The following is a 13,254-nucleotide window of genomic DNA, read 5'->3' on the forward strand; positions in this document are numbered from 1 at the left end:
TCTACATAACATAAAGGGTCGAAATAGTTGCACTTTGTAAGAGCTCGCACCTTTTCATTCCGAGTCACAGGGTAGGCTACAGGAATAATTGACCTAGGACAATACAATGGTGGAGTATGTAAAGCTAGCAGGCCTCAAACCCAGGCTTACTGTGCCGAAGACAGCATTTTGAGCTTATTGCATAGCCTACAGTAGTATTAGCCGCAGTAGTTTTTGTATTGTCTAAATAGGTCTACATTAACTACATGGATTCGTTATTTATACGGAAGCATTTGTAACACGATAGCCTATATTAGCCTTCATCTGAAACATTGTAACATGCCGCAATACGCTGCGGAATATGATACAATTTGGTGGTCGGCTACTTACTCCCTACATGTAACAATAGTCTAGTTAGCCTATTAAGTCCCTCATGGGCGAACCTACATAGCGGTAAGGACAAATTCAGCTACGCTCCGTAAATAATTAAACAAATGTCTCAACGACAAAGGGCGGAATGAAATGAGAAAACCGGTTACTATGCCAGTAAGCACGAAGCATGCATACACGAATAGGCAAGATAGAGGTTAGTCAAAATGCATTTGCGAGCAATAGGCTGTAGCCTAGCCTACTGTATCCAGTATGAGGATTGTACCGCAAACAATGGACGAGACACTATCGCGCAAGGACGCCAGGTTAGGGTCCCAGCTCAGTATTTAGTCAAGCTTTCCGGGTCGAAATTGATCTCTGTATGGGTGCGCTTTGAAATCAATACATACCCTGAGTACGAAGTCTGATAATTAGCTTGAGCCAAAACAAAAACGCCGTGTTTCATTCCCAGGTTGTGGCAGTATAGCTTACCACCCCTCCAACATTGTAAGGAACTAACCGATAAACCACGTTCAAAATGTTTCTAGAGCTACGTGGCCTCGGTGGGAACAACAATGGGCCCGATCAGGGGTCCTCGCTAACTTCCCTGCTCTGCTCTGCCCGGGTGAACCGACCGATCAACCGACCGCCTCCTTTCTTTCTTCCCGACGCATTGTTTCGGGGAACGAGACCTGGAGCCCCGTTGGCCTTTTCTAACCCTTCCTCGGACAAAATATGTAACTGTGTCTTTCGAGGTGCATATTAGAATTTTCGGTTATAAAATTCCGCCTCAAAATACTACTCACTTTATTCCAGGATATCCATTCAGGTATTCTCTCACTTTCCTCTTCTCTCCCCTCATCCGGAACGCCATGTGCCCCGCCCCCGATCCGTTGCCCCTCCTCCACCCTCTCCTCGAGGAACCCGGGCAGGGACGGATTGGTGAAAGCCGCAGGGTGCAGACCATGAATGCTGCGGGCATGGGAGGGCTAGCCTACTTCTAAAGCCCTCCTTTCTCACCATTGAGAATATTCTATCAGCCTTTACAGACGGTAAATGTCATAAACATTTCTAGAGTTTATGCGGTGAGAGAACAGAACGATCAACATAAAGTTTAATGCTTTTGAATTAAGACTATTAAACACAAACAACCTGGATATATTACTATAAACACGGGACAGAATGTTGGAAAAGAAGCAATGTTTATTTAGTTATCAAGGCATTAATCACACATATTCCCCAGTTGGTCAGAAATGATCATAAAACAAAACTTCCATCAACACATAAAAACCTCTGTCATGATGTAATTCAATTCTTCAAAGTATTTCTATCACTAAAAAAGAAAATGCTTCTTTTTTTTTTATCCAAATAAGACAATACAATACTACTGTATTTACATATCCGATTTTGAATGTATAATAGTGGTCATTCAGCTCAACCCCAAATTAAAAGTCCATCTGCCAAGAAATGTTTCATTCTTGTACGAAATGCTCAGTATGCTACAGACAGAGAAAAGAAAGCTATTGCACATCCTACTGCAATCTCCACAAACACTCACACTTTATACACCCACGACCGCCAAGACACGCAATCATACAAAACTCCATACCACACACACAGTCTCTCACACAGTCTCTCACACACACACACACACACGCTCACGCACGCACGCACGCACGCACGCACGCACGCACGCACACACACACACTTCAACAAAGTCAAACTAAACGTAGTGCCTACTCCCATGATACCGTAAACAAAACATTCTTTGACACATAAACAAATCAAAAAGGAAAGAAATATGAACACCTTTCACACTGGCCAGCAGACCAGTGTCTCCTGACCCGGATGAGTCCAAATCCATTCCAGGCCAAGTCTAGTCCAGTCCAGTCCTGAATTCAACCTCAATTGAGTCCCATCGGCCAGAGTTTGAAAATAATCTGTTCTGCTTTAAGCTTGTCTTGTGTACCAATGTGTGTGTTTAATAAAAACGTTCTGGGTTCTCTGCGGGTGTCTGGTTTGCGTAGAGCGAGCGTAGTGGTCGCAGGTCACAGGTCACAGGTTTGCAGGAGGCCTGGAGGAGGAGGAGGGTCTGGATCAGTACGCTGCGTTGGCGGGCTCCCGGCCCGGGCTGAACAGAACATCCGCCTTGGAGCTGACGAAGTACGTCACCAGGAGAGAGGTCAGGAGCACGGCCACGCCCACTCCCAGAGTCAGCATCTGTGAGAGAGGGGGAGAGAGAGAGAGACTGTTATTGATCTTTACCACCATCAGTTGCTTTTCAGAATCAGAATCAGTGTTACTGTAGTTTTTATTGTAGTTTTTACACATAGTAGGAATTTGTTCTGGTCAGTTGGAGCATAACACCGATGGGTAGAAAACGATCTCGATCGATGGATCGACAGATCAAAGCCTTTATTTAGACAGGGAAGAACATACTGAGGTCTCTTTTACAGATGTGCCCTGCTTACAAACAACATATACAGTAATTCAGAGGCAGACAGGGTGCAAGGACAAGACGGGACAGTGCAAAGACCAGACAGTATAAAATGCAAAATACAAAATGGTGTTCAATGTGTGAATAAACAGCATGTGCAAATGTTAATGTGAAATGTGTGTAATGTTTTTATATATACAATGTGTGCGCCGTTGTGACGTGTGTACAGCCCTTGTGTCTTCTGAAACAAGGAATCGCCACATTATTGTGAGCATGTGACCCCGAGCATCCCGCCTGAGGCACCAACAAAAATAACCACGGGAGAACTATCTGGTACTGAAGATGTCTGGATTGCGACGGATCAACCGAGGACGATGTTACCTCCAGGTCGTGGCTGGCCACCAGGAAGATGCGAGCTTTGATGAACTTCCAGCGGGACTCGGTCCAGGTGGAGTAGTCTTTGGAGGAGTACTGGCCCAGCTCGAAGGCGGGGGACACGGCCCTGGTGAGGCGCACCGAGGCGCGCACGCAGTAACCCGCCTCCGTAGTGTTAGGGCCCTGCACCCACAGGTAGGAGTACAGCTGGGGTAGAGAGAGAGAGGAGAGAGAGGAGAGAGAGAGAAATGGAGTAGAGAGAGAGGGAGGGAGAGGGAATATGAGACAGAGAGAGAGAGAGGAGATAAATGGTGCAGAGAGACAGGGAGAGGGAAGAAAGAGAGACAAGAGAGAGAAAATGTGTTATTAAAATGAGCTGACATTATCCATCCTTCCATCCACCCCACCAACCCGACCCTCTCCACAGACAGACAGGCAGACAGACAGACATAGACAGACAGACAGACAGGCAGACAGAGACAGGCAAGCAGGCAGGCAGACAGGCACACAGACAGGCAGGCAGGCAGACACGCAGGCAGACAGACAGACAGACAGGCAGGCAGGCAGGCAGGCAGGCAGACACAGAGACAGACAGACACACAGACAGACAGACAGGCAGACACAGACAGACAGACAGACAGACAGGCAGATAGACACACAGACAGACAGACCCAGCTGGGGCCCCGGCTCCTTACGTGTTTGCTCTCGTTTCGCAGGTCGTCTGGTTTCTGGCAGGCGCTCTTGTCCAGGTCGGTGACGTTGCCGGTCAGGTTGGCCAGGATGTACTGAACCAGCCGGGTGGGCGTCTTGCCTGCGTTGGACTGCACCGAGACGCCCACGTAGTACTCCAGCGGCTTGGACTCTGACGGAGCGATGGGAATAGACAGTAAAGACCCGTGACACTTCTCAATAGAAACTCTTTTTTTGCATGTGGTGATTGGGGGAATCATGCTGTAAATAAGAGTAGTCAGCGGCAAGCTCAGCTCGGCTGAAGGTCCCTCTTGTATTTGATAATATTCTGTATCTTCTTCTGAATCTCCATCCTAGGAAATCTGACTTTTAATTTACCGTCTGAATTTACACAACTTAAAAAAAAAAAAAAAAAGCCGTACGTGCTATCACTTTGCAACCACCACCAAACCGTAGGCCCAAGTGAGCAGAAACGTCCATATGCTTTGAGCTGGCAGGAATTATGAAGTCCATCAATCTGTTTTTCACAAAAACTGTAAAACCTATCAAACCCATCTCCTCTCATGTTTTTTGGTCAATTGACACCCCAATTGCTACACTGCATCTTCAGACTGTATACAAACAATCTTCACTGATTTTTGAAATATCAAAAATTGAGCCAATGTTTGGATTTCAGACACATTATTTTATATTTTATGATATTAATTTAAGAAGTTTTAAATAATTAGGGTCTCAAACCAAACATATCCTATGCCCCCCCCCACCCCAGGCCCCGCCCCCCAAAAAAGAAACAAAACAAGAGTTGGTGTGTATGAATCTGTGTAGCTAACTCACTCAGAAGGGATCTCAGTTCTCTATGTGTAGCTAACTCACTCAGAAGGGATCTAATTTCTCTATGTGTAGCTAACTCACTCAGAAGGGATCTCATTTCTCTATGTGTAGCTAACTCACTCAGAAGGGATCTCAGTTCTCTATGTGTAGCTAACTCACTCAGAAGGGATCTCATTTCTCTATGTGTAGCTAACTCACTCAGAAGGGATCTCAGTTCTCTATGTGTAGCTAACTCACTCAGAAGGGATCTCATTTCTCTATGTGTAGCTAACTCACTCAGAAGGGATCTCAGTTCTCTATGTGTAGCTAACTCACTCAGAAGGGATCTCAGTTCTCTATGTGTAGCTAACTCACTCAGAAGGGATCTCAGTTCTCTATGTGTAGCTAACTCACTCAGAAGGGATCTCAGTTCTCTATGTGTAGCTAACTCACTCAGAAGGGATCTCAGTTCTCTATGTGTAGCTAACTCACTCAGAAGGGATCTAGGTTCTCTATGTGTAGCTAACTCACTCAGAAGGGATTTCAGTTCGGGAGCCATCAGAGCCTGGAACCAGCTGTTATTAGACTGGACCAGGAAGCCATACAGCATCTGTGTGACCTGAGAGAGAGAGAGAGAGAGAGAGAGAGAGAGAGAGATGTGAGATAATAATAGAGAGGTAAGAAATACCAGATGAAGAGAGGGAGATGAGAGAGAGAGTAGAGAGATACAAAATAAAGAGAGAGTGAGATGAGAGAGAGAGGGGGGAGAGAGAGAGAGAGAGAGAGAGACGGGAGGTAAGAGAGATGAGATAGAGATAACAGAGCAGGATGTAGAGAGTGTGGATTACTCAAACCGTTCTGGAAGGCAGAGAATAACAAGCTTGGCTTCACTTCTGAGTCTAACCACACGCCGTGGCTGGCTGTGCACCACCTGATCCCCAGACCCCTGAGGTAGATTCCTCTGGCACGCAGCCAGCAACAACACCTGGCTTATCATGCCAATAATAGGCAATAAACCGGACGTCGACAGGGCACAAGCACGGAGGGTGGAGTCTCACCGTTTGGGGGTCTGCGGTGATGTTGACGAGCTGTGAGTCTTCTCCCCCGGCCTGCTTGTAAAGGGCGCGGGCCACCATGGTGGCTACCTCCGCCAGGGACTGGGAAACGCCACGCGGAAAGAGAGAGAGAGTTAGAATGCTGTTGCAGGCAGATGATCTCAATGTGTTAAATGTGTTTCACAATACAGACAGACAGACAGACAGACAGACAGACAGACAGACAGACAGACAGACAGACAGACTGTATGTATGTATGTATGTATGTAATATCTAGCTATACTGTTTTAAATAGACTTTTTTTGTTGCTTCTTCTTGTATTCCTTTCTTTCCTAATTTACTGTGATCTATTATGTATACTATCTATCCATCTATTACACTGTACCTTTCCTACTGCTACTGAACCGTTTCCACTGCTGAGACCACAATTCCCCCACAGGGATTATTCAAGTACAGTACATCTTATCTTACATGTTTGCTAACTGTCACTACTGTAGGTGTATCAAGAAGTACTTTCTATAACTATACAGAAGCTGTTTTAGCTAATAATTGCCTAGAAATGTACATGTTTAGATAAAAGTACCCTCGCAGTGTCGGTCACGAACTCCAGCCTTTCCTCTGCGCTCATGTTCGAGGGGTAAGTCAGGTTCAGGTTGTCAGCCGTGTCATAGACACTTTCATAGTACCTGTGAGAGGGTGAACAGTGGAGGGAGGATTCATTTCAACGGTGAAGAAATCCTTTCTAAATGAATCCTGATTCCTGGAGCCATGTCAACCGCCGCTGAGGACGACGCCGGACAAGGTCAGAGCCCTCACCTGTTGTTGTAAGCCGATTGGTGGTCTGTGAGCACGACGCCCGGGATTGGCTGCTCTCGGAGGAAGCGCTGCAGCGAGGAGGGCGGGAGGGGCTGAGAGACGGTGGGCTCGGCCAATGAGAAGTTGAGCCCGGCGGCGGCTTCGTGCAGGTTGTCCAGCAGAGTCTGGACCTGAGAGACGGGACGGGAGGAGAGGGCGGTCAGAGGGTTTCGGGAGGGAAGAGGGTGAGGGAGGGAAGAGGGTGAGGGAGACACGGTCAGGACTCGCCTCGTTGTCCACGCTGCTGCTGTTACTCCTGGACACGGGGTCTGAGTGAAGCCACAGGTTCGACCCGCTGTGCACGCCAATCTACAGAATTAGGACACATATTTGAATTAGGACACATATTTGAAGTTAGGGCTGTCTTAAAAAAAATCGATTAATGAATTCATGAATCCCCAAATCGATCTTTTATTTAATGAATGAATGAATACATGAAGGAATGAATAGTTCATTAATTCATTCAATGATTCATTCATTAATTTTTGGAAATCAGTATCGATACCCAGCCGTTGTAGGCCTGTTGATGTGTTGCATAACTTGGCAGTCATGTAATTAAGGTTACAGCTTAAAACAAAACAGGTTTTAGTAACACTAACCGAATCGATATTGAATCAAATCGAATCGTGATAATCGATTCTGAACCTTGTGAATCGGAATCGAATCGATTCTTGAAATTCGAATCGATACCCAGCCCTATTTGAAGTTATTTAATAGAATAGAATATTTATTTACTGACCCCAATGCGTGAAATTAATACCATTTATTGTTTGTGTGCTGGGTAGTCAACCTGGTTCTGGGTGGTCAAACTAGTCAACCAAGCACCCGTACGAATACAGTTTAACATGATTATTCTAGCATGGTCTTCTTTTTCCAGGGAGTTTCACAAAGGACGAGAGAGATTGAATAAGAAGCCTGGTTTCTATAGGAAGGAGAGCACATTGTTGATGTCTGTGTGCTTTTACTTCAATATGAAACTGGATAGCGGGTGTCGGCTTACCTGTCCGATTTCCAGAATGGAGTGAATGTTTTGCAGGTCGATCACAAACTTGTCATTCTTCATTTCATACACCATCCGGGAGCTGCCGATGTAGTCGAACGCTTCCTGAGAGAGAGAGAAGAAAAGATGTTAGCTATCAATTCAATACATCTGAATTGATACGGACAGCCATGTAAGATGGCAGACATGAAAATGCACTGCTGCTGCTAACAAACCACAGTAGCAGCACAAACACAGCCAAGATGTGTAGTATTTATTTCCATGCTAAGTGCTCTGTAAAATGTTCCTATAGCTGAAAGAATTAAACATTTTCCAGGAGCTTGCTTGGTCATCTTGTTGATTGAGGTCAGATTTTTTTTTTTTTTTTTTTAACAGTTCTCCTCTATTGGCTGAAATTGGTGAACTGTTGTTTTACTTCCCTCTGGAGCATTATGGGTAGGATCATTATGTACACCCCCCTCTTTCTCTCTGCAAAGCGCATAGTTGCCTTTGTGTATGAAATGCGCTACATAAATAAAGTCTGGTGTGATTTGAAGACAGAACTGACCCCTTGGAAGAAGGCGTAGAGAATGTTCCGGGTGGGCGGAGCCGCGAGAGTGACCTCCTTCAGGGCCTGGGCGGCGGCCAGGAGCGTGACGAACCCCGAGACGCTGCCCTCCGCCCCCGTGGCGACGTCCCAGAAAAACGACCTGCTGTCCAGCTACGCCGGGGGGACGAGAGAGGGAAAGAGCGTGAGACTCGGGACCCGAGTGACACCGGGGACAGTCGTCGTTTGAGAGAACTCCCAACGTCAAAACACACCGCAAACAACACAGAAGAAACGCTTGGACATGCAGAGCCTCAATGCACTGATTCTACAGTGGGATATGGCGTGTTAACTATAATTTGCCCCTAAATACGCCCGGAATGTCGCTCATCTCGTATGTACGCTAATAAATCTATCTACTTGACGTGCTTATGCTGGTTAGCTAAATGTACGTCTGGACTGGAAAGGTCACTGCGTGTCGCGGCAGGAAGAAACGGTGGGCTTTCTGCGTCACGGAGGAATATTTCCCCGGGAGACGGCGAGCCCACGAGCGTGCTTTACCCTGGTCGCTGCCACCACCACGCTCTCGTTGTCCTTGTGGCCCTTCACAGAGTTGTTGTAGGGCCGGATGGAGCCCCAGACGTTATAGTCACCAAGAGGGTCACACACCATCTCTGAGAGAGAGAGAGAGAGAGAGAGAGAGAGATGAGTGTGTGTGTGTGTGTGTGTGTGTGTGTGTGTGTGTGTGTGTGTGTGTGTGTGAAATGCTCATGTCTCTGTTGACTTATATTATGTATGTAGTACGCATGTGTGAGTATGTGTGCTTTGCCTTCATCACTAGATTATGCCCTTCGTCACTTGTTTAGAAGTGAGATGCACTTCTGAGTTCTGGCAAATAGTGGTACACTGACTTCCTAGTATGTTAAATGCTGTTATTCTAAGTCGCTTTGGATAAAATTTCAGCTCAGTGGCTTTGTGGTTAGAGTGTCCGCCCTGAGATTGGAAGGATGGGGGGTCAATTACCGACCGAAAAAATGGTAACCAATGCCTCCCTGCTGCTCCCACCCCAGGGTTTGTACTCAAGCTGCCTCACGCTAAGGAATTAGGAGATAGGCTCCAGTCCTATGGGCCACCAGGGTCATGAACCATTGCTTCTCAAGGCTACTTACTTATTTACTTGGATAATAGCATCTGCTAAATGACTGTACTGTCGTGTAGTGTAATGTAATGTAATGTAATGTAGTGTAGTGTAGTGTAATGTAATGTAGTGTAATGTAATGTAATGTAGTGTAGTGTAGTGTAGTGTAGTGTAATGTAATGTAATGTAGTGTAGTGTAGTGTAGTGTAGTGTAGTGTAAGGTAATGTAGTGTAATGTAATGTAGTGTAATGTAATGTAGTGTAATGTAGTGTAATGTAATGTAGTGTAGTGTAGTGTAATGTAGTGTAGTGTAGTGTAGTGTAATGTAATGTAGTGTAGTGTAATGTAGTGTAATGTAATGTAATGTAGTGTAGTGTAGTGTAGTGTAATGTAATGTAATGTAATGTAGTGTAATGTAATGTAGTGTAGTGTAATGTAGTGTAATGTAATGTAGTGTAATGTAGTGTGTGTACCCGGGTTGATGCTGAAGATGTCGTTGCGTCTCATGCAGGTGGCCGTGTCGGTGACGGCGTGCATGTGAGAGAAGAGCTGCATGGAGCACAGCGGGTACTGAGGAGCACTGCTGTTCACCACCCGGTTATGATCAAAATAACACTGAGAGAGAGAGAGGGACAGAGAGAGAGAGTAGGGAGGGAAGAGAGAGAGAGGAGAGAGAGACAGAAGAAAGAGAGAGTAGGGAGGGAAGAGAGAGAAAGAGAGAAAAGAGAGAGACAGAAGAGAGCAGGGAGAGACAGAAGAAAGAGAGTAGAGAGACAGAGAGGAGAGAGAAAGCAGAGAGAGAGTAGGGAGGGAAGAGAGAGAGACAGAGAGAGAAGAGAGAGACAGAAGAAAGAGAGAGAGTAGGGAGGGAAGAGAGAGAGACAGAAGAAAAAGAGTAGAGAGACAGAGAGAAGAGAGAGAGAAAGCAGAGAGTAGGGAGGGAAGAGAGAGAGACAGAGAGAGAAGAGAGAGACAGAAGAAAGAGAGAGAGTAGGGAGGGAAGAGAGAGAGAGACAGAGAGAGAAGAGAGAGACAGAAGAAAGAGAGCAGAGAGAGAGAAGAAAGAGAGTAGAGAGAGACAGAGAGGAGAGAGAGAAAGAAGAGAGAGAGAATAGAGAGAGAGAGACAGAGAGAGAAGAGAGACAGAAGAAAGAGAGCAGAGAGAGACAGAAGAAAGAGGGTAGAGAGAGACAGAGAGGAGAGAGAGAAAGAAGAGGGAGAGAATAGAAAGAGAGAGAGAGAGGCTTCATTAAACTGAATGGAAGAGAGTAACCTTAGTACAAACGAGACAGGAAGACGATCTTTCAGGTGGTGAGAATACAAGACCACTCTCATACAGTGATATGTTAAGAGATGTTATTTCTTATGAAAAATAAGGAGTAGCCGCACACTCAGCTCCAATGCAAAAGTATATTTAATGGACTGATGTTTCGTCCTTAGCCTTCGTCAGGGTACGAGCGAGTAAATGTTGGTCCATTAAATATACTTTTGTATTGGAGCCGAGTTATGCTACCCTAGCCAGCACCTCAACTTTGGGGGTGCGCTCTAACGCTCTTTAAAGAGATGTATTTCTGACACAGGTTTTAGGAACGGTACAGCAAAAACATCGCCCCTCTCACCTGTTTTATGATCTCAGTCTGATTGTTGTCTTCCAGGGAGAAGATGGGGAAGTCAAACTCCTCATAGGACAGGCCGTTACCCAGCGGGTTCCAAACAGTCCTATTGCAGTTTGCGAAGTCACGACCATAGCTTTCTGAATACACGCCTAGGAAAAGATATAGAAGAATTAAGAAAAAGCATAAACAGTAGCAATGATAATATGGTTACAACTAAGGATGCACGATATACCGGCAATCATATCGATCAGTCGTTTATCGGTATCCGATGTGCAAAACAGGGCTGATGTGAACAGCCGATAATTATTTCTGTTTGTGTTGTTGTTTTTTTGTTGTGTGTTGTTTTTGAGAGGAAACAATGTGGCAAATCTATGATTCATCAGCTTTTCCAAATGTTTCGGAAATAGAGTGTTTACATGTGTTATTTCAGTATTTGATTATCATATCATATATCATATGATCACAGATCATAACGACATCTGTAAATATCGGTTAACGGCCGTGACGCAACGTTAATATCTGTTATCGGTATCGGCGGAATGTTCATATCAGTGCATCCCTAGTTACAACGACCTCTATAGTAGTCTGATTGGCAGTGCAATTCTAAGCCCCTCCCACCTGTGTTTTCATTGGGGCAGGTGGTATGTGGCGAGAAACCTTCGGGCGGGATCGTGCTCGGGATCACTATGGCAACGCCCGCAATCCTGCTCGATGCATTCTTCATTTTCATCATGACCGATCTGGTCAGGAGACAGGAGGGAAAGACCAGCATGACAGTGAAACTGGGGACTATAGATAGGTCTGTGTGTGTGTGTGAGTGTGTGTGTGTGAGTGAGTGTGTGTGTACCTGGTGAAGAGAGGTGAATCCAGTATGACCATATAGGGAGGATTGGTTCCTGAGCTCAGGACCCAGTCCAGGTCTGCCTCAGATTCCAGCACATGGATCACACCTACATCCCCGGATATCGAGGCTTAAATACAAACAAAACACAGAAGACCTTAATGAATAACATCTTCAACGGCCATGCTTATCGGTCCACATTATGGGATCAAGAAATATGTGTGTGTGTGTGAGGCGCACGCGTGCGTGTCACTCACACTGGCAGCCTATCTGATGTGTTGCATTGAGAAGTCGGACGCATGGAACAGTGTTGTTGAGCTCAATATAGATCTTATGTTCCACTGCATTACAGTTCACACCTAAAAAAAAGCACAAACACCATGAAGAACATTCAACAGAGCTCTCACCCGTGGCTTTGTATCTGACCGCTTGCTTGCTATCTGCGTCCTTATTAAAACATGTGATGTTTGAAAATCTCCAACTACTCTAGCGAATGGAATTAGATGCAGGAAATTGGAGGAAAGTCAGATAATAATATATATAATATAATCCCAAGACTCGAGGAAGAAATCACGAGCAGTCAGCTGAACGTTAGTCCTGCGCCTCAGGGGGAAATCACTGGCAGATTAACTAACGGTTAACGTTGGCCAACTTCAGCTGGTTCGTCTTGGCTAGCTAGCTGGGTAACGGCACCTCAACACACTGGACTACTTGGGCACATCATATGTTCATCTCGACTGGGGACGACATGTGAAACTGATTGCCGAAGCAAAAAAACCTGAAAGACCCCCCATCAGTCTATAACGTTAGTGCTAGCTAGCATAAGCACTAGCTGAGTAACAATGAAACAACGATTTATACGGCAATACGACACTGACACTCAGAATTTTGTAGGCGTATAGTTAGGTGGATACAAGTGATAACGGCAAAAGCATAAACTTACTTTTGTAAAGCCAACATACTAGTAACATTATAACCCATTTCGGCGATTCTACATCCATCTTCCTGGTTTGGCAAACGGGAAAAATACAGGAAGTGCTGTCAGCAAAAGTCTTCCGGGTACCGGCAATAACACCAGAGTTCCGCTGAATGGTCCTCTGTCTTATCAAAGCGGCTTTGAGCAAGGATTTAGTAATAATATTATTATATGCACTATATTCTTAAAATGAAGTTTTTTTTCATTGTAAGAATAGTGCAAATACACCTAATCTTACTGTAAACATATGCATCCTCAATATGTTGTAATAAGTCCTAGTTTTAAACCATAAGCATGCACTCATCTAAAAATTAAAATGATAGGACCCGAGAGGGGATGGGGGGTCTTTAATTGGCCACACAGCGACACACACACACACATTACAAACAGTGAGTGGCCACATAGCACACAGCACAAGACAGCCCCTCCTTGGGTCCTGTATTTTATTTTTTCACTCCGGGGGTCACCAGTGTAGTTCCCTGCATTTCTCCCATTCAAGCCGCCCTCCTGCAGGGGCAGTGGGCAGCCATCGTTCATGGCCCCTGGGGACCAAGTCCAAGTGCTCAGTCCAGGTCTTGGTCAGGGA

General features: G+C 45.5%; 1 protein-coding gene across 1 annotated transcript; it reads right to left on the reverse strand.

The window, feature by feature from the left end:
* Positions 1-1,569: 1,569 nt before the first annotated feature.
* ncstn (nicastrin) lies at positions 1,570-12,708 on the reverse strand. Its single transcript, XM_084447289.1, has 17 exons — positions 12,636-12,708; positions 11,950-12,051; positions 11,699-11,822; positions 11,470-11,591; positions 10,855-11,000; positions 9,709-9,850; positions 8,658-8,770; positions 8,118-8,270; positions 7,571-7,675; positions 6,799-6,879; positions 6,532-6,701; positions 6,299-6,401; positions 5,719-5,817; positions 5,192-5,279; positions 3,856-4,022; positions 3,167-3,367; positions 1,570-2,568 (listed from the first exon to the last, which is right to left on the reverse strand). Exons 1-17 carry the CDS (start codon positions 12,691-12,693, stop codon positions 2,446-2,448), a joined length of 2,097 nt encoding a protein of 698 aa, XP_084303415.1. The 5' UTR covers positions 12,694-12,708; the 3' UTR covers positions 1,570-2,445.
* Positions 12,709-13,254: the final 546 nt, after the last annotated feature.

Source organism: Borostomias antarcticus (assembly GCF_949987555.1).
Source record: "Borostomias antarcticus genome assembly, chromosome: 12".
NCBI classification, from domain to species: Eukaryota; Metazoa; Chordata; class Actinopteri; order Stomiiformes; family Stomiidae; genus Borostomias; species Borostomias antarcticus.